Source organism: Perca fluviatilis, chromosome 6 (genome assembly GCF_010015445.1).
Source record: "Perca fluviatilis chromosome 6, GENO_Pfluv_1.0, whole genome shotgun sequence".
In the NCBI taxonomy this organism is placed as follows: domain Eukaryota; kingdom Metazoa; phylum Chordata; class Actinopteri; order Perciformes; family Percidae; genus Perca; species Perca fluviatilis.
In genome coordinates, this window is record NC_053117.1 from 2,896,524 (window position 1) to 2,917,893 (window position 21,370).

Sequence of the window (21,370 nt, forward strand, 5' to 3'; positions counted from 1 at the left end):
GAAGCATGTTTGCAGTCTGATGCTGGTAGTGTTTTATGTTTCATGTTTTATGTTTAATTGTGTCTTGACTATCGTTTTTCATGTTGTTTTATTAAACCATCTTGCTTAATCTTTCAATCCGAACCTAGCCTCTCCTTCGTCCTCAGAAATCTAAGAACACGTCATTTAGTGAAATTCTAACATACTGCAAGGCTATATTTATTATATTAAGTTGGATATTGGATGTGAAAAGAAGGAAATGGTTCTAACGTACTTTAGATGTGTGTGAATTTCCCACACCAGGAGTAATTTATATAGTTCTATTTTATAGTGATCGATTACCTATTCAAAAAATGTTCTATGTAAAATGTTCTATTAAAGAAAAGATAGAAAGTAAATATTTGTGTGTGTTGTAAAGTGGTTAGAAAAAATGAAATCGGAATCGGCTAAAATCGGTATCGGCTGGCCTAACTCAAAGAAAATCGGAAATCGGAGTTGGCCTAGAAAGTTATAATCGGTGCATCTCTAGTTGAATCGGCTTGGGGCTCAAGCGTAGTCAAAGTTGATTGACAATGTTTTCCTGATTTTGAATTTTTTATGTTAAGATGGCGGCCATATTATCTGTTCAGAGCATTCACCAGTGTTGCTGCCGTTTACATTCCTCCTGATGAAAATTCAAAAAATGCACCACAGGAAAGCACTGCTGTTTCTGTTTTGTAGCATCAAGGGACTGCACTTGCTGACAATAAGTTAACCTTAAACCCTAAAACGAGTAAGACTATTTTCAACTAACCCAGGCTAAGGCTAACTTAATCAGCTATCTTTAGGGCTTATCAAGTTTGCCTGTGAGCGTTGTCATTTCAGCTGAAATGGTTAGCAGCTGAAATGGTTAGCTACAGTTATCAATGTACCTGCAGTTTTTCTCCATTGTATACACACAAAAAATGGAACTATGCACACAATTCTGGAATGCTGAACTCTCACACAACTCCATTGTTTTTATTCAAATAGAAATTCTAAATCAACCAGGACTGAAATCTATATTTTAAGGATTGACACATGGAGTAACTGCGTGCATATATCTATGAACTGCATGCAGGTAACAGCTAGCTTGATTCTCTGGTTAAAAAATAAAAATGGATTGTGATTCCTCTACAAAGATGAAAGATTCAGGGACTCTGCGTCGAATCAAAACCTCAGGTATTTCAAAAGTTAGTTAGCATAGATAGCATAGCTAACCACCAGCTTGTTTTTCACTTTAACTCTTTGATTTTAAGAAGAGGGAAACTCCACTATGAAATAAAATGATGAATATATGAGCCACAGCGTTAGTTAACTTGGCTAGCTAGTTAACATATCCACTGTAAACAAGTCTCCGTTGAAACATTGTGCTGTAGCTGTATTACTGAGAGTGATTCTTGTTAACTAAACTCATACTGTTTGTTAACACTATGGGTAAGAAAAGCCTATGCTATGTGCACATGTTAAATGACAAAATTGACATGTTAATGTAGCTAATGTTCCTTATGTAAGTCATTGCAGAAAATACATTGCACAAGTGTTACTGTATAAAACTATTAATTTCAAGGAGAGATGGAAAGTCTAACTGGCCGGGAAGTCGTTTAATGAAAGCTTGTTTAATGAAAACACTAAATTAATCAAATCCATTTTCATTTCCAGAGAAACAGATGAAAGCAGATCATGGTGCAGCAAAGCTGGTCTTGGACAGCCAAGACAAACTTAGGACAAGACAAAAGCCATTGTTCAAGGCGGGCCTACCTCTGGAGGTAAAGTTTGCTTTGCTGAAGTGCCCTTTAGCAAGAAATTAAAAGTGCAGTAAGCAGTGCTGCTCAAAGATTGTTGATATTTGAACTCAACTGCCAAACAGATACCCCCCCCCTCCCCCTCAGTGAATTTGACAAAAAGTGTATTGGATTAACATAGTTTACTGCACATTTAAACCATACTAGCACTGTGTTACAGTGTCAGAGTAAACCACAAACCTCCAACTTCACTTGGACTTTTCATAAGCAAAGAAGAAGTTGAATTGAATGTAGCTAATCTGTTTTCTTTTCCTGTCATTCAGAAAAAAATTGAACAAGAAAAGCGGAGGAGGCATGTCCTGATCAAAGAGCACAACAGGCTGTTGTTTGCTGTAAAGGAAAAAGAGACCAAGCTGAAAGAGCTGCAGGAGTCATTGAAAGCAAAGAACCTTGAGCCGACAAATGAAGACACATGTAAGCAGGTATGTGTGCACCCCCCACCCCCCCTAAAAACACTGCATGGGAAAATACTTAAAACTACAATCTTTTCTTTTTTTGAAACTTGGGGGCAGCCAAACACAACATTTGACATATGATTACACCTTTCACTTGATCTACACCATATATCTATGCTGGGATAAGGGGAAAAAACGCTCCGGCTTGTTTGTATTTCTTCATCCATCAAAGTAATCCCAGCCGTCCTGGGTGGCACTGAGCAGAGCTAGAGAGAGGGGAGGAACATCCAGCATGTCCGTTGGGCCAGACTTCTTTACACATAACCATGTGGTACATAATTAATATAAAACTGTTGATTAGAGCAGCTTTTTCTCAACATGTGTCCTGAGGACTCCCATAATGAACGCCTGTCGCCTGTCGGTGTGTATCCTCGCCAGCCCTGGCACCCTCCAGGCTCCAGTTACTGTCCACTGTGGCTCAGGCATATGCTAAACATGTGTGAGATGTTCAGTTCAGCTCTGTACAAGATTACTGACCACACTATGTTCAATCTAGTGCTAATGTACCAATGATACACTGGATATCAGTTTAAATGACAGACATTTTAAAGTAGATGGGGCTAAATATACAGTAAATAATCTTTTTGACACACCCCTAGAACTGTTGACCATCTGTGTGTCTAAAGAAGGGCCAGCAGAAATTGCTCAGCAGTACTTATGTGTGTGGGAACAGCTAACGCTGGATGAATTCATTTACATTTCAACATATCTTCTGTTATCCTATCGTATCATTGATCACTATCACTTGTAATGTCAGCGTATACGACAGCTGGAGAACAACCTGGACAAGATGAAGATGAAGACCACAGAGGCTAGGGAAATCCAGACGGCCTATCAACACATCCGTGAGCACCTGCAGCAGGTGAGCTGTGCTGTTTTATACTCCGCCAACCACTATCAGAAATATTTTATCCATAGCTGCGTATCAATACAGATACTCTATCAATGCATAATGATAAGCGGGACATCATGTTGTGTAGAAACTTAGCATTATTTTCACTTTTGGTAATAATAGGAAAAAACATCTGGGATACATCTATTTAAAAAATATAACTCAAGAGTGTAAAGCAAGATTGAAGAAAAAAATATACAGTATCACTCCTGCGTAAAATAGTTTTTATTTAAAGTTTGGATAAATTAGCAACTGCTTTTCACTGAGACCGTCCAGAACCACAGGATGTACTGTCTCTAACGGTGCAGATCCACTTGTCCGTGCGACGCTTCTGTCGCGTCGCGCCCCGCTCTATTCCTATGGGTGACGTCAAGCGACTTCAACGCTCCTGCAAAGCATTCCGGGAAGGCGGCGCTACATTTGAAAAAATGCTGCGCGTCAAAAAGCTGGCCGATGCCCAGCTTTATGCAAATGAATCGCGTTGAACGCGACGCGACTATCCAGTAGAAGTAGACGAAAATCTTTGTTGATCTGAAATGAAGACATATTCAGCAACTGCATGGCCTATTTCTCGCTTAAAATGTTTTCAGAAACACATTTCGGTGAACTATTTTTGTAAAATACGAGATCGTATTCTCAACGAGCCGCCATGACACTCTGTTGAAATTCTCGAGTAGACACACCCACGTCATGCGTTCGTTCAATCAGCTGCTGGTTAGGGGCGTGGAGCATCAACCATGGCTATATGATGTCGCGACACCACGCGACAGTCGTGTCGCAAAAGTGGATCTGTAACGTAAAACTGTCACACCTCTGACTCTACATTGAACTTGGATGCATATTTGACATACTACTGTTTTTTTGGTACCAGTTCTTTTACCCCTCTATACTGTTAGGGTCCATAAGGTTAGAGAGGACGTGGACCAGCACACTGCTACATGTAGAACATCATCACTGCACAGAGGCTTTCATTGGCTAGCTTCTGTGTGTTCATGTAAAACATGGTTGTTGATGTCCGAGTAAAGTATTCAATGAAATCACTGATTAGGTCTCAACATACAATCAACTATATTACTTAATAATAGTTCGATATAAAATAGTCATATGAATAAATTGTGTTAAATATCTACAAATGAAACAATCATTTGTAAATTAATTTAAGAACAGACGAGCGCATTTACGCAGCGTGGGGCGGCTTTTTCTAAGAGTTTTCAATGAGAGTCAAGCGTGCTGTGTCTGTGTACTGTAGTTATTTATAGCAGCAGCCTCTAGAATAACGTTAGCATTGTGTTAGCTTTAGCTAACAGGAGCTAACTAGCTTAGAGATGCTGGGGTGTACATGATTGGCTGAAAGGTGAGGGGGCGGTGACAACATAAAAGTGTCATTTGGAGAAATGCCGATATTCAAATTTTGAAAAAGAGCCTTTTTAAATAGGAAATGCATATAATAAAATAAACAACAATACAATAACAAAATCTCTTAATAAATGAATGATGAAATTTAATTCAATTATATTGAAGGAGTTTGAATCATTTCTATATTTTGTATGATTTAATCATATGATCATTGATTTCCTGTCTTTTATTTATTTAATATTGAGTACTCTGGGGCTCCATAACACCAAATTCCAACAATGTCATGCTTCCTTCCTGAGGACACCAGAGATGTGAAAGGAAAGTTTGACCTATGGACTAATGTGAACTAGCATTAGCCCATTAGCACACCATGAGTAGAAGCACATTGACATGCTAGCCCCATGTGATCAGTATTGAGCCAGAAGCTGATGTTTGGTGTCTGTCTGTGTTCAGGAGGTGTGTGGGATGTATAAGCTGCTGGAGCAGAAGCAGCATGCGGTGGCCGTTGGCCAGGCCGAGGTGCAGCGAGCAGCCCAACACTTCCAGTCAGTCACCGCGGCTACAGACTGCACTCGGGTAAGACTGTCTGCAGCTCCACTCTCTCCTGCATGGGAAACACTTTCTCGTCACTCGTCGAATTGAATTTAAATTGACTACTCAAATCATAGATAAAAGATAGAACCAAAGCTGGTCTACGGAAAGCCGTTCCACTCCCTATTCAGCCCCACTGTACCGGATTTTGGTTGCAGTTCCACCAGAGTTCCACTGGGGGTGATCGCGGTCCAGTGCAAAATGAATGGGAGTCTATGGCGCTAGACGGCTAAATGTGTCTCTTTCGCCTGATTGTCGTTGAGAAACCTCAGATTTGATTGTAGTTTTTGCAAGTTCAACATGGGTTATAGGTCGAAAGTTGAATGAACGAGTACTTATGTCCTTTTGATTTCTTACAGGGTGAGTCGTTGTAGCCCATAACACGCTAGCATTCTGCTAATGAATGCTGATTGGTCAGTGAAGGAGTGATTACGATCGGAGATCCCGCTTGACGGCATCCAAAGCAGAGCCTGAATATCAGAGTGAATATTTCGGTGTGGTCTTTAAAACATCAGCAAACCTCTTTCTAGCATGTGTATTATCAGAGAGAGTCTAACCTGTCAGCTGTGTTGTCGATGCCTCGAGAGATCAAAGGAAGGGACTCAGAGCTTGCCGTAAAGCAGTATCTCCGGCCGTATATGTGTATGACGTCATTGACATTTTAAAAGGCTTTTTAGAACAAAAAAAACGACTTTAAAAAAATCTAACACACAACAGTGTGTAATTTTTTTGCCTCCCCTTTCGAATGCAGCATTCAAATTACTAGACAAAAAATTATATCCTGAGAAAAGTGTGTTTTGAGGGGTATAGCTCCATAGAGTCCCATTCATTCTGCACTGGCCTGTGAGCGCCCCCTATATGGAACTCTGCTGGAACTGCAACCAGTTCAGAAGCCGGAAGTAACGAGGGAGTGGAACTTCTTCCTATGTTAGAAATTCTTTGATAGAACAGAACACTGCAGAGAGAAGAGAAACCATACTCTGTTAACATGGTGCTCCCTAACAGTGAAGTCAGCATGACGAACCACTGGTTTAAACTTTAACTCTAACCCGAGTCAACCACATTTAATTGAAGACAAGCCATCAAACAGTTGTTAGCACTGAATGATGTCGTTAGAAGAAAAGAGACGTGGATGTTGGAATTATATCATGTGGCAAAACTGATTATTTAACTAATTTACTTAAAAAGTAACCCCCCCCTCTAGACCCATCCCTGGATCAGCATGCTGATAATATCAGATGACATGATCTGAATGCTTGGATAGGATTTACACTTTTCATTTTGAAATGGTTTCGTGATTACATGAGTTTATTGTATTGAAACTATAGTTTTTTTTTTTTTTTTTCCTTTTTCTTATTTTATATATTTTTATTAGATACTGTCACATATAATGTCCTTACTGTGAGTAGGGGAAGTAGTTTAAAGATGAACACAGTACATGCACTTCTTTGAGTAAGTGAGTGATGGCCTTGATGGAAGGTTGATGGTTGATGGTTGCTCTTAGTGTTTTGGGAATTGAAGTGTCCCTGAACAATTCTCAGTCTAAAGGAGTTTTCACACCTGTAGTTGGTTTGCTTTGGTCCGAATCCGTTGATGAGTTTATAAACTTGGAGCGGTTTCCCTTTGGTTTAGTTTGGTTTGAAACCTGGGACAAAATCCAGGCAAACTAAAATGTGTCATTACCAACACGCAGGAACGTTCACTCCTCTTGTTGGTCAGATGTGTCTGGGGCGGGAGCAAGAAAGTAAATACAGGAAGAAGAAGAATGTTACAAAGCGATCACCTCCCGTTAGCATCCCATTGACTGACATTCATTTTGACATCACTTTGACAGTGAATAACATCTGAAGAGTTTAAAGACTCTATTTGTCCATTGTTTATTTCTAAAGAAACACGACAATGTATAAAAGGCTCCATTACCTTGTACCTCATGTTATGGCTCCGTAGCAGACGCTTTTATAAGATAGGCTGACGATTGTGTCATAACCACGCGACTTACTGTCGCATAGAAGAGGAATTACCGTATAGTACAGGAGAAGCTCACAGGCAGTTTGGACTTACATGAGCTGTTTAAGTTTAATTACTAATGTTAACTAGCATGTTAGTGATCAATAATTAGCCTGTGTCTATGTTATCTCCTTACATATACCTACGCTCTCCATCTCTGTAAGACTGGGAATGATTGAGATTTCTCTCGGCACAGCTACCAGAAGACTTCACACTTTCAGACAGGTTGCTCACGTCACATTTACGTCTTCAAGCTCAGTTGGAGGCTGCTCAGTAACGCTCAGCCAGCACCGGAAAAGAGCTTCTAATATCCTTCACTGGTCTCCGTCCAGAGACACGGGATCTGGTGGTGCATTCTTTACTGTCTATTAGGGGTGGTACGGTTCACAAAATGGTTCGTATCACGGTTTTAGGGTCAAGGGGAGAACTGAGCAGCCCCGCCCGCTGCAGAGACCCGACAGGATCTAAACTGCAGCCGCTTCAGCGAGTTTAGAGTGAAAAAACGTTACAGTACATTGATGTTAAAATGTCTACAGGTTGGCAGGACGGCCTGAAATGTTTTGCACGGTCTTTCGCTGTACGTTTTGTTGGTAACTTGTCCACACCTCTTCTTTCGCGCGAAAGGGAAACACAAGGTCACATACAGGCACCTGACGGGCACGAGGCTACATTGTGCATGCGTCGAACCGTGCGGCACACACAAAAACATCCGAACCACTCGGTCCGCTTGTCACGGTTCGGATGTTTTTTCATGAACCGTATGTTCATGTCTACACTTACTGTCTATGGGTCAAACCAAGGGGGTAAGCCAGCCTCCACAAAGCGTACCTCCTATGGAGCCATTTTGATGCTAATAAGCCATCAGGCGCCGTTAGCATTCCAGCATTTTTATTTGCTCTCACGATGGCTTCCCACTGCCAGGGTTGCAACTGAAATAATAGGCTAAAGCAACGGCAGTTTATGGAAAGGACTTTATGGAAGTGTAATTATGGTCAGATCTTGGTCCTGACTGATGGGGAAGTGATATTTATAAGAGATGATATAAATGCAGATATATAAATGTAATTAAAAAAAAATCGATTTTCTAATATTGCACCTGTCAATACACAAGGAAATATTCTGTAGCCTATTTTGCCATCAATACTGCCGGCGTTGTCTTTGCTGTAATCAAATCAGTATATATTTATGTTTAAAACGGTATTTCATTTTATCAATGGGAAACATCCATGTGTCCAGACAAGGCTAGCAGCGCCTCGTCAGACACCTTTCTGGTGTGTAAAGACATAGAAAAATCCACGCAGCTGACACGCAACAGAAACGCCACGCTCACGCCACGCAGCCAGTGTGTGGCCAGCCTTACTGCACTCAAGCAGTAGTATACTTCATGTTAAACATAAATATATACTGATCTGATTACAGCAAAGACAACGTCGGCAGTATTGGCGGCAAAATAGGCTACAGAATATTTTGTTCTGTATTGACAGGTGCAATAATTGAAAATCAAATTTTTTTTTTATTACATTTATATCTGTATTTATGTCAAAACCTAGAGACTTTCAAACATTAACATGTCATTTATTAAATGTGTTCGTGTCAAAATGACATATAAACATCTTTTCCTATTCTATTTAGCCTGGAAATGCTTCCAAAGCGCTTGCGTGTCGCGTGAAAAATAGGCGTCAGTTCTATTTCTAGCACGCACACGCGTGTCACACAGGCAGTGTGTAAGTTCTAACCTGTTAACATGGGAGCCGAAATATGAACGGACACGCCACGCAGCTGACACGCTCATGCAACGCATGTCAACCAGTCTGTCGCCAGCCTAAGACCTGCCTCCCCAGTGGTAGCCACTCGGCAGCTTTTGCTGATGAGTTGATTACCTCTCTTTGTTGGTGGAAGGTCAAAGAGACTCAATGCAGAGGCCCATGGCACACTGAAGAGACATAACCAGAATCCTGGTGCATCGTATCTCCCTGTGCTCAATGTAAAACTGAATTAAAGGAGCAATCACATGGATTTGGATGTTTTAATGCTTTTTGGTATTTTTTCGGACTGTTGGTTGAGTGTGAAGTTTTCTTGGTTGAACCCTCTGCCCTGGACCTAAAACCAAATCTCACAGCTGCCTTGGTTCTTCTAAAGATTCATGTAATGGTTTTTGTGTTTTTTTCTCTTCTGACCCATCAGGACTTGATGGTTCAGATGGAATGTGAGACAGTGGGAAAGAAAAGAGAAATGGATATCGAGCTATGTGAACTGAGTGCAGAAGAAAAGGAGCTGAAAAGGCAAATGGAAACCCTGGGCCGCCTGAGCCCCACAGCACACAGCAGGCTCAAAGAGCAGGTAACAATGGGAAAGTTACATCTATTTGCAAATAACTGATTGTTTATGGTTCATTTATTGTTGTCATATTTCCTTTTCACATGCAGGAAATTGAAGAAGAAGCACTCTCAATTCCTGTCACAGGTATTGCAACAGAGCACTTGTTGAATGCAACTGTCTGTCCCGACACAGTTTATTATGCTTTGTTATCAACCAAATGTTTGCTTGAGTCATAACAAATCAAACACTCCACAGGTCTCTTAATGAAAAACAGAAGGAGCCACTACACTCTCATCAGATATGGATCAAATTAACATGGGTGGCAAATAGGATGAAAATCACCAAAATAAGAGCCTTTACTAATCCATTATCAGTATTCAAGTCCTAAAACGGAACCAGAATCCCAAAAGAACTAGATCTGAACAATATGTTTCAGTATTAATATAATATCAAATTTTTATTGATGTTATGTTTATTTTGTTTTATTTCCATGTTTCACCATTCACAGGAACTCTTGTTCCACAGCGTCAGTATCAAGCTGTTGTATTCTATGTGAAGCAGGGTGTAACTCTGGGCCCAGATCTATCGCCTTTCTTCCTACACACAACGTAACAACCAGGCTATTCATCAAATATAACTAAAATATGTTTTGAGATCTCTGAATTCACAGAAACAGGCACGTGTGATCAATAATATGTTACCTGAGGTATACTGTATTTTTTTGTATCTATTTATGATCTAACATTTGATAGGACCTTATTGTCCAAACAATCGAATTAAATCTTTATTAGCACCTATATATATATATATATATATATATATATATATAGTATATATACTGTATCATGTGCTATGGATAATTAGTATGTTCAGAGGTGTACCGTTTTTTTAAAGACAGAACAATGTGACAGTAAATCCTATTCCTGAGCCTACATGTGATTATTGACGTGATCTTCCACTTGGGAGTACGTTGTGTCTCATTGGTGGAGTTCTGTCACTGAGTGCAGGATTAAAGAGTGATGCTCACTGAGCAGCTGCTGTAGATGTTATACCTGTCTTTCTTTAACGTAAAACCATACTCCCATCACTTCAAATGTACAATGAAAATACATGAAACTACTCGTCCATCAGTGTAACAGAGCAGTATGTTTCCTGCACTATGATTCTGTGATCAGTAACCATTATAATAATCATTGTGCTGCATGTTGTCTGCAGATCATCATGGTTATGAAATATGATCCTGTGATCAGTAACCATTATAATAATCATTGGGCTGCATGTTGTCTGCAGAGCATCATGGTTATGACATATGATCCTGTGATCAGTAACCATTATAATAATCATTGGGCTGCGTGATGTCTGCAGAGCATCATGGTTATGACATATGATCCTGTGATCAGTAACCATTATAATAATCATTGGGCTGCGTGATGTCTGCAGATCATCAGGGTTATGACATCTGCGGAGCGTCACAGGCTGACATGGAGCTGGTGGAGGAGATGGAGGCTCTGAGGGAGGCGCTGGGCTGTGCTGACGTGCAGGTACCAACTCCTCCACACACACACTCAGTTCCACGCTCACTGCCTTGCTCAGGGGCACCTCGGCAGTGCCCAGGACAGGAGGGGACCTGCCATCTCTTCAGCTACCAGTGAACCCTCTGTACTTTGGCATTTGAACCAGCCCCCCTCTAGTCCCCAGGCCAGGCTCCCACAGACTGAGCTACTGCTGCCATATAATTCAACACAATTTTCATTTCAAATGTATTTATAGTGTCATATCACAACAGGAGTTATCTCAGGACACTTTACAGATAGAGTAGGTCTAGACCACACTCTATAATTTACAAAATGAGACACAACTATTCTCCCCAAAAGCAAGCATTTGGTGCGACAGTGGTGAGGAAAATCTTCCTTTAAACAGACAGAAACCTCAGACAGACCCAGACTCTTGGTGGTGCCGCTGCCGGTTGGGACACAGAGATATATAAAAATATCTAAACATCTGTCTGTTTGGGTGTTGCGATTTGCTGGAGTGTCGTCACAGTGAAGTTGCCAGGCAACAAAAAAATTTAACCAGAGCCGGGCTACCTTTTTCCCAAGCCACCGGCCGCTGAGTCATACACAGACATTGAAGTGTTATGGATAATCATGGACATTTATTTGACTCTCAGGAAGAAAGCACATTTCCCAAAATGTTGGACTATTTCTTTAAGTAAATTCACAAAAAGGATGCACGCATGATATCATTTTATATCAGCGTTGGGGCATTTTTGTTTTTGTAGCGCTAGCTAGCTTTAGTTTGTTTTTGAGGACACATTGTATGTATTAATCCTCATTTCAAACTCTGCAAATATGTCCTTCGCTGCATTCCACAGTAGCTGCATGGCTTATACACACAGCCCCATGCCTGTAATATTCTCCTTATTATCATGATATTATGTCCTGTTTAAACCACTGTTGTCTGGCTGAATTATCTGGTGTGTTCATAGGAACTAGTTAACAAGGTGGTGTACCAGCGAACCACTAGGCAGCAGCTCCTCACCGAGGTCAGCCAGAATGAGGAGCTGGCCCGGCAGGAGGCCCACGCCCTGGCCCTTCTGGAGCTCCAGTATGCCCAGCTCAGGTTCAGTGCCCAACCTGCAGCCACAAGGTACTGCTGCTGAGCTCCATACTTATCCAGCCATCACATGGTAGTCCTCAGGATCATATTCACTCACCAACAGTCAGATTTTAATATGGCACACCACCTTTCATTCGAATACAATGTCATCTACATACATTCAAAATAATTTGGTCCTGGAATAATTGTTATAATATTGCAGTGGTTGGAAAATAGAGGTAAGTACGCAAGTCCAGAGTAACTGTTGTTAAACTTTGTTCAAATCTCAAAGGGTTTCAGCTTCTAATAGCAAGTGTATAGCAGAGTAGAATATAGAAGCAGACATCAGGAACACGCTTCCTTTCTTCATAAATGCTGAGAGAGAGAGAGAGAGAGAGAGAGAGAGAGAGAGAGAGAGAGAGAGAGAGAGAGAGACAGACAGAGACATAGACAGAGACATAGACAGAGAGAGAGAGAGTGCGCAGTCAGTGCCAGAGACATAGAGACCTCATGTGTTTCTTCTTCTCCTGCTGCTCTGTCCACTCACAGTGCTGACCGCTGGTCATGTGATCAGCCTGTGCTCTCTGAAGCTGTTACTGTAGTCATGGTGACCTCTTAACTGACCTTTAATAATAATGATATCCTTTAGTAAATAATAATTTATACTTTATTAATCTCGCGGGGTAAATTTCAATGTTTAACAATATAGCCGACACTTAACCATGTTTTCTTTTCCATTATCCGATCACTTCATATTTGCTCTTTATATCACTATTTTATGGTGTTTTATTACTTTATTGTCTTCACATATTTAAACTATGTTGGATTAGTATCATCATTTCAGTATACTTCCAAACATTTTCCATTGTCCAGTTTGTTCTGTTCTGAATGGGCTCTCATGTGTTTCTGATTCTTTCATTTTATTTTGTAATATTATATATATATATATTTTGTGCCTAATGCTTGAAAAGTGCTATACACATGAAATTATTATTAGATCATAATTATTGTTTGAAAGCATCTGGGTGCTGGCAGCTCTAATAGGCTGTTTGTGTCTTCTGTCAGTCTGTGAACAACGTGATTGGCCGGCGGTGGGCATGTTTTCACTAACCTGTCTCTCTTCCCCGCGGACCGTTCTCAGCGTGTGTTGTTGCACGGTGACATATCAGAATCCCATCTGCACTCATCACTCCATCTTAGAAACAGCTGGGACACTGTGTACTGAGGAGAAGAAGGGGCCAATGACAGTGGGATCATACAGCACACAGCGAGACATGTGACTGCCACGTTTGAGCCAGCTTGAAGAACTCCATCTGTGTTTTTTAAGGTTGGACGAGCAGAAGGGAACGATGCAGGCCAAACTGAACGAGGAAGTGGTCCGTGTGGAATGCTTGCAGGCCGGGCTGAAGCAGTCTCAGGACATGTTGGACGCTGTTGAGCGGGGGGTCAACAACATCTACTTCAGGATGAGCTGCGTTCCCGTGGAGGTCTGGACCAGGACAGTCCTTTTGTTTACTGCTGTCTTTAAAGGACATACTTTCTGTCTTTATAGAGTGCTGCTCGCATGTGAGCCCTGAAAGAGTTCCAGCATGGAGCCACTATGCTGTAACCATAATATATCCATACATTACATAGTAAGCGTCATAGTAACTGACTGAAATGACCCAATATGTGATACAAACTGTGACTGAAATGCCCTTTAAACTTCACATACAGAAAGCTTGTTTATGTTAAACAAGACCTTTCTGCAGCTGACTCATTGACATCAAAAACTTATTCTAAAGAAATTCAGCTGGAGGAACTCCTTCCTTTCCTTTGTGCATTGCATTGTGGGTGAATAGTGTCCATCCACAGCGCACTCAAAAGAATCCATAGTAATGCTATGCTGACATCAGCATGCTAATATGTTCACAATGACAATGCTAACACACTGATGTTTAGCAGGTATAATGATTAGGATAACATTTGCTAATTAGCACATAGCACAGCTGGGGGTGAATGTGTGTAGTTGTGCAGGAGTTTGGTCACAAACCAAAGTGTTACTGGACACGTTAACATGTTGACCTGATGGTGGCGCCAGTTCTCCTGAGATGATCTTGTCTTCCCTGATCTTTACATCTTACGTCTTGCTAGCCTCTTGTCTAGTTTGCTTGCTTGGTGTTGATCCATGTTTGTCCCACTGGCAGGGCTTGCCCAGAGCTTCCTGTACTGAGAGCATGGACAAACTGAGGGACATCAGCGCCCGTCTACCAACACTACTGCACAGAGCATCCAAGCACCAGCCTGAGATCAGCAGCCTGGACCAAGAGAGGGTGCTACACTTCTCTCATTCATCTCATCGGCTTAATGTGCTGTGTCTGACATTTTCTGCTGTTATTATTATTATTATTATTATTTTTCTTTTTTTTTTATTATTATTATTATAGTTTTCCACCAGCTGGTCCTTTAACACTAATCCTGATTTAATAGTTGTAGTGTAATGAAGTATGAATTATTCCAGTACCTACATTTTACACCTCTTTAAAGTGGATTGTTTCCAAAATGTTCCACTTAGTCATCTAACTGTCGTTGATTTCCTCAACCGTTCATCTGATCGTCTTCTCACTTGGCGGCTGTATTGCAGTGTCAGTGCGAGCTCTTGAGATATACATATTTATTTCTAGTGCTTTATGTACACACTGTGCAGTATATTGAGAGGGGACCCTATTAACTGTAACACCGCTGAATGGCATGCTGGATACAGCTGGCTCTCTATCACTCGCTACAAAACATTAAAGAACAGATAAAGTCAGAGAGACGGGAGATTGTAGCAAACTCAAACATTTCACAGACATTGTAGAATGAATTTTGTTCCTGGAAATAGCCTGGCAAAGAAGCAAATAGCAAAATAGCTAGCTTTTACCACATGATGCATATACTATATACTAACATAGCACGGAGACTCATCTATGTCATGGCAGGTGTGTTGCTCAGTGTCCAGTGAGAAGTCGTTTGGATGAGCGGGCCAAGCCATCGACCTGTTCCCAACAGGCACTACTTTTATGTAACTACTAAAGGAGTACTTTGCGAACAGTATTTCTGTCTAAAACACAGTTACATGAGAAGATTGATAAGCACTTTTTTTTATAAAAGTGTATCTTGCCTACATTGTATGCATCTGTCCTATCAGTTGTTCATAAGATGCATTTTTAAAGTGCTCATATTATGCTTTTTGGCTTTTTCCCTTTCCTTTATTGTGTTATATATCTTTTTTGTGCACGTAAGAGGTTTACAAAGTGAAAAAGCCCAAAGTCCCCCCCAAAGGGACTTACCATCTCCAACAGAAAACACTGTTCACAAACTGCTCCAAACAGCTCTATTGTAGTCCAGCCTTTACTTCAGAGACAGACGTGGTCACTTTGTAACACACGTTATAATGCTCGCCTACTTGCGTGGCACGTCCGCCAACCAAGCTAGTTAGAGCGGAGGCCCCAAGAGTTCAGATAGTTGTATTGCCATGTCCAGGAGACAGTGTAGAATGAAAACTTTACGTATGAAAGATTCATTTGTTAACATTTAAATAACTTCCCACTCTGAAATGTCTTGCTCCAGTCTAAGTTGCGAAGCTGGTTCTGGTTGGTCTGCCTGTGTTTCGGTATAAGACTAGGGTTGGAACATGTACAGCTGAGCCGTAGCCATGGTTACTGGCTGAAGCGGGTTTGTTTGGGATCACACTAACGTGCTTGTTAGGCCCCACCCTACTCTGCTTCTGACTGGCTAGTAGTCCTTACCTAGGTACTGCACATGTGCGACTCCCAACAAAGATGGAACAGAAGTGAGATGTCTCACTCTGTAGCTAAAACAGAGAGCTCAACACACAGGGTGAAAAGAGGAGCTGCAGTAATGTGCAGTACAACAAAAATATGGTGTTTTTTGAAAATTAAACCATGTAAACCTATTCTGATACATTCTGATGAAAATGAGCATAATATGAGCACTTTAATAAAAGTCACAAATCAAATTTGGTTTAAATTCCCTGTCCATTAAAACTACTTAAAAAAAAGTAGTTTTAATGGACAGCTCCTAATGTTGCAATGCCTCTCAGCTTCCAGTCTCTCTTTTGGGAAAAGTCAAGTTGTTTGTGAGCATAAGTCTGTTGTATCTGGTTAACCTTTGCCTCTGTGTCTCTGTCTTACTTAGGTTTACAGCTTGCTCGAACAGCTCAACAGGATGGAGTCGAGGAACATCAAGAGACCAAGCACCCCGATACGTGAGTAACAGGATGTGTCCAGCAGCTTAGTGTTGTAAAGAGAAATACACAGGAGCGAGGATCTTTGGTTCCAGTTAGAAACATCTAAGAGTCAAGGCACACTTCACTTTAATACAATGACGCTAACAATGCTGAAATGGTACAAAGGGTTCCAGCACTGGTCCCCAACCTGTTGGTCCCAAACCCCACAAAAGCTCGCAAAAGGGTCGCAAAAGCTCTTTTCAGGGTCACAAGGTCCACTTGATTTTAAGGGGTGTTAGAGCAATTTATATCAATTATATATATATCTTATAGAATTTATAAGAAAACCCAAACTCTTACCTCTGCTGAGAGACAACTGCTCCAGATGATCAGGTGGGAACCAATTCAATTTTATATTATTTATATTAACAGGAGTTATGTCAGGACACTTCACAGCGTAGGTCTAGACCACACACTATCATTTACAGAGACACAACAGCAAGCATTTAGTGCAACAGCGGAGAGGAAAATCTTCCTTTAAACAGACAGGAACCTCGGACAGACCCAGACTCTTGGTGGGCGGTCATCTCCCGCTGCCGGTTGGGCCACAGAGACACATATCCAACCAATCACCACAGAAGTAGGTCTGCCGTGGTTCACAAGCTGCTGGAACACAGTGTACTAGAGACAGTGTACTAGTGTAAAAGACTTTAGCAAGTGAATTCAAGAGAAAAGAGCACGGATATGCTTCCCGATGTTGACTGATTAGATCTGGGGTATGGAAACTCAAAGTGTCTTTAAAATCATGTTTTACAGGAGAAAAAGTAAATATCAGGAATGCATTCAATGCAGTGCAGTCGTGCAATTGTCCAGATGTATTGACTGAGAATATCCCTTTCCCTAACAGACGCTATCCAGCTTAATGATGATGATGAGGAAGAGTGCTGTCCGTCCCGCGAGGAGATCAAGCGCTGCAGCAGAAGACTGATCGAAGTCGAGCAGAACAAGAAGTTGTCGAGGAGAGCCAAGAAGAAGGAGTAGAGACACTAATGGAATAAACAGGAGAACAGCAAGACTGAGTGATTGTCGCTGATCCACAGACACATGCCTTTTCTTTCTACACTAAATAGCTGTGACAGACATTTACATCATACAGCACAGCTCATTCTTATTAGTTTGCTAATTTTTATATTTATGTGAATTAAATTCAACTGTAATTCATTTGAATTATTTGGGGCTTTACGGTCTCAATATGTCCTTAATGTGTACAGTTGAATATTCTTTAATTTAGCATACACTGTAAGAAGGCACAAAGACAACCTCAGGCCAGAACTCACTTAAGACTGCAGAGCAGATATTGAACCACTAGGTGGGAGCATTGTGCTACAATCTCTGAGTTTTCACACTAAATGCTGCACTCCTAATGTGTGACTGGAATATGACTGCACACTGAACACCAACACCTGCCTATAAACTCAACATAAACATGGTAAAGTGTTGTGTTTTCACAGTAAACCCTACATTCATACTTATACAGTGTGTTACATACTGTACAGTATTATTGAAGACAAGACCTAAAATCCTTAAACCTTAAAAACCTGGACTCTACCCTGATAATATGAACAATTTCCAGAACTGTCTTTTTCCACCTCAAAAACATTGCCTGTCTCCGCTCATCACTTAGGTTCTCTTCTGCCGAAAACCTCGATCCATGCCTTCATTACTTCCAGAATTGATTACTGCAGTAGCATTCTATATGGCTCATCATCCAAAGTCCTTAATACACTTCAATACATCCAGAACTCTGCTGCTCGTCTGCTCACCCATTCACGCTCCCGTGACCACATCCCTCCGGTCCTCCAGAACCTCCACTGGCTCCCTGTCCCACAACAAATACAATTCAAACTCCTTCTCCTCACTCATAAAGCCCTCCACAAACAGCCCCCCACCTATCTCACCGACCTGCTCCATCACCACACTCCTTCCCGCAGCCTCTGCTCCTCTGATGCCAACCTACAGTCGCCACCAATCATGACCAAGCACCAGACCTGGGGCGACAGACCTTCTCTAGAGCTGAGATAAGGTTTTCAGAGAAATACAGTTTACATCATATAGCCTGACTTTAATGCAGAGCTGGAACAAGGTGATGATGACATAATGTTAGACAGGGTGGAGAAATGTTGTTTTCTAACTTCAAAGTCATTAAAGTGATGGTTCGGAGTAATTCACCCTAGGGTCCTTTGCACCATGACCTCGAGCCAAACACCCACCCAGAAGCTTTTTTCACCTGGGTCAAACATTGGGAGAGTTAGCGTAGAGTAGCGTTATCAGCTGAATAGCTTAGCGCAGGGTCTATTGATCCATCGTTAGATCTGGCCACTAATATTGCCCGAAATGATACCAAATGTGCCTACTATTCAGTAATATGTTATGCTCTCATAAGCGAATGGATTGGAAAGTTTAAGTACACCAGAAGTTTATGTAAATAACACTTGCCTGCTGGCTTCTGCTCTCTGCTGCTGTTGGGGCAGTAAGACGAGGGCAGTTAGGCGCCTCTTTACACAATTACCGAAAAGAGATGCAACAAAAATATTTATTAATTTAACTTTTTTTTTTTAAAGTAAGTGCTGTAGTATAACTAGCAGGAGACAAGTAATAATTGAGGTAAGTTTGGAGACATTACCTTATTTAATCATTGAATTAATAAATATTTTTGTTGTAACTCTTTTCGGTGTAGTAATTTGTAGACTAAGCACTCGTCTAACTGCAGGTAGCAGCAGCAACAACAGAGAGCTGAAGAGAGCAGGCAAGTTTTCATAAACTTCTGGTGTACTTACAAACTTTCCAATCCATCGTTTTATGAGAGCATAACCTATTTGTACTACTTGTAGACGTTTGGTATCATTTCGGGCATTATTAGTGGGGTAACTTACAAGATACAAACGTGGGTCCATTAGCCCCTGCGCTAAGCTATTCAGCTGATAACGCTACTCTACGCTAACTCTCCCAATGTTAGACCCAGGTGAAAAAAGCTTCTGGGGGGGTGTTTGGCTCAAGGTCATGGTGCAAAGGACCCTAGGGTGAACTACTCCGAACCATCACTTTAAGGTGAAATGTGAGGGTAAATCGTGGTTTCTGTAGCTACAGCAGCACACACTGAAGCCTGGGAAAGTATGGCCTAAACACAGGAACATGACTCTGCAGTGTGCTGTGCTGTTCAAAAGTACACACAGCATACTTTATAGAAATACGGTTTTAAGGCTGGATAACAGCCACTTTTTGCAGTGTGTACCTCGGTCATCAGTGGGATCTAGGGCATGATGTGACAATGTTCTGCAGAGACTAGAGACCCTCTCCCACTGTGGCTGGGGGGAGAGGCGGAATCATGCGGGAGACAGATGAAGGAGAAGCAGAACAATCAATAGACACTGCGAACACTATATTTCTTAGTAAGTGAGACCATATCTTAATGTTTTGGCTTGCATGAGGATATAACATGAGAAGCCTGTCCACTGTTGAAGATAAAAAAGTTAAAACCATGCTTATGTTTTAGTACAATATACTTTTAAGTAAAAAATTTAACTTAAAAATGTAAACTGTTGTGTGACTGAGTGACACTGAAACTGAGTCGAAAAGGATTGTTTCAATACTGATTAAGCCTAATCAGCATTTGACTGCCTCACCCCAAACCTAGTTTCTAAAGAATTGTAGGTCATGTCTGTTATTTAGCATGAATGTAGATGCTCTAGAAGACTTATTGTTTAAACAACTTTTGGGGAGCCACTCCCTGCTAGGCCAGACTTGATTAGAACAAAGGAAATGCAAACTCTGTAAACTTGAACAGAATCGGCACTACCATGTTAAACGACCTTTGTCTGTGACCTGGAGTAAACCTGAAATTCAGAGGTGTGTCCTTAAAGGTACAATATGTAACATTTCTGCTTTAAAATGTCTAAAAATGACCATACCTATGTTATATATTTTTATGAGTTGTGTTCTTACACTATCCCAAATGTTTCCACCAAATGTCAAACCCAGAGAAATCTGTTATTTTATTTTCAGACACGTACGCTTCTTAGTCACCCGCCCGCAGTGGCGCCATATAACCTTTTCACCCTCCAGTTACTCTAACTTCCGTCAGAACACTGGCACCAAGATGATACGTTCAGGAGTAATTGTAAATCATGCAATGTCACAGAAAAAAATACTTGTAACCGTAATACTGTTTTTTTTGGCCATAAAGCATCATTTTGTGATTAATTACATCCCACTTTTATCACAGTAATACAACAGATACCTTATTTATTTTGAAAGTTCAATATCGACAAGTAGCTAACATTGATGCTATGCCGTGTGGGTAACATTATGAGGTTACAACATCATTCAACACGCTTTAGTATGACTGTTTCGACCACAGTTAACAGGACTGGGCTAACCCACGAATAACTTCACTAGCAACGTTAACTGTATAGATAGACGATTAATCTAATGCTAATTTAGCCAGCTAGAACACCCCGGTCTGTCTGCCTCACTCCCCGGGCGGAGAGACTCAGTCGGGTGACGACCGCTGACAAGCCCAGCCCGACATATAGCTAGCTAGCTATCGTTAGCCCCCAGTCAGCTATCAGCCAGCTACTTTTATTACAGCAACCCCCGGCCAGAACTTATCTCCAGTGCCTGGTGCTTACGACGCTAACGGCAGTTTAATTAAACGTCGGGAAACGGACCATATCAGAGCAGGCACCGAGTCACAACAGCGGCCATCCATAGAGTTAGCTACATCTCCGCAGCGCTACCGGTGTATGCATAGACATAATGGGTGTATGTGCTGAAAATCTCCTCCCTGCCGAATTTCTCCCCTCTTCGCGTTAAGCTGTCTTTACGGTTAGCTAAATTAACCTGACAAAAGGTGAGTTAAGCACCAAAACGAAAAGTTAAGATTACTGAAAAGTGAAGGGGAGATAATTCCGGGCAGCTGGGAGATGTTCTGCTGCTGCACAACCGGAATCGAACGTCCTGGCTCGCTGTCGCGGAGATTCCCCCGACAATCCCCACCCACACCTGTCTCTCAGCCTCGTTTAGTAGCTAGCTAGCGTTACAACAAACCCCGTCCGCCCCGGTGTTGAAACGATCCAAAAGG

At 41.4% G+C, this 21,370-nt stretch overlaps 1 protein-coding gene across 1 annotated transcript; it reads left to right on the forward strand.

The window, feature by feature from the left end:
- Positions 1-1,016: 1,016 nt before the first annotated feature.
- Positions 1,017-17,303, forward strand: LOC120561351 (plectin-like). The gene is made up of 13 exons (XM_039804435.1): positions 1,017-1,179; positions 1,660-1,766; positions 2,066-2,224; positions 3,015-3,119; positions 4,959-5,081; positions 9,288-9,443; positions 9,530-9,566; positions 10,863-10,963; positions 11,911-12,071; positions 13,348-13,507; positions 14,207-14,332; positions 16,200-16,269; positions 17,138-17,303. Exons 1-13 carry the CDS (start codon positions 1,116-1,118, stop codon positions 17,269-17,271), a joined length of 1,503 nt encoding a protein of 500 aa, XP_039660369.1. The 5' UTR covers positions 1,017-1,115; the 3' UTR covers positions 17,272-17,303.
- Positions 17,304-21,370: the final 4,067 nt, after the last annotated feature.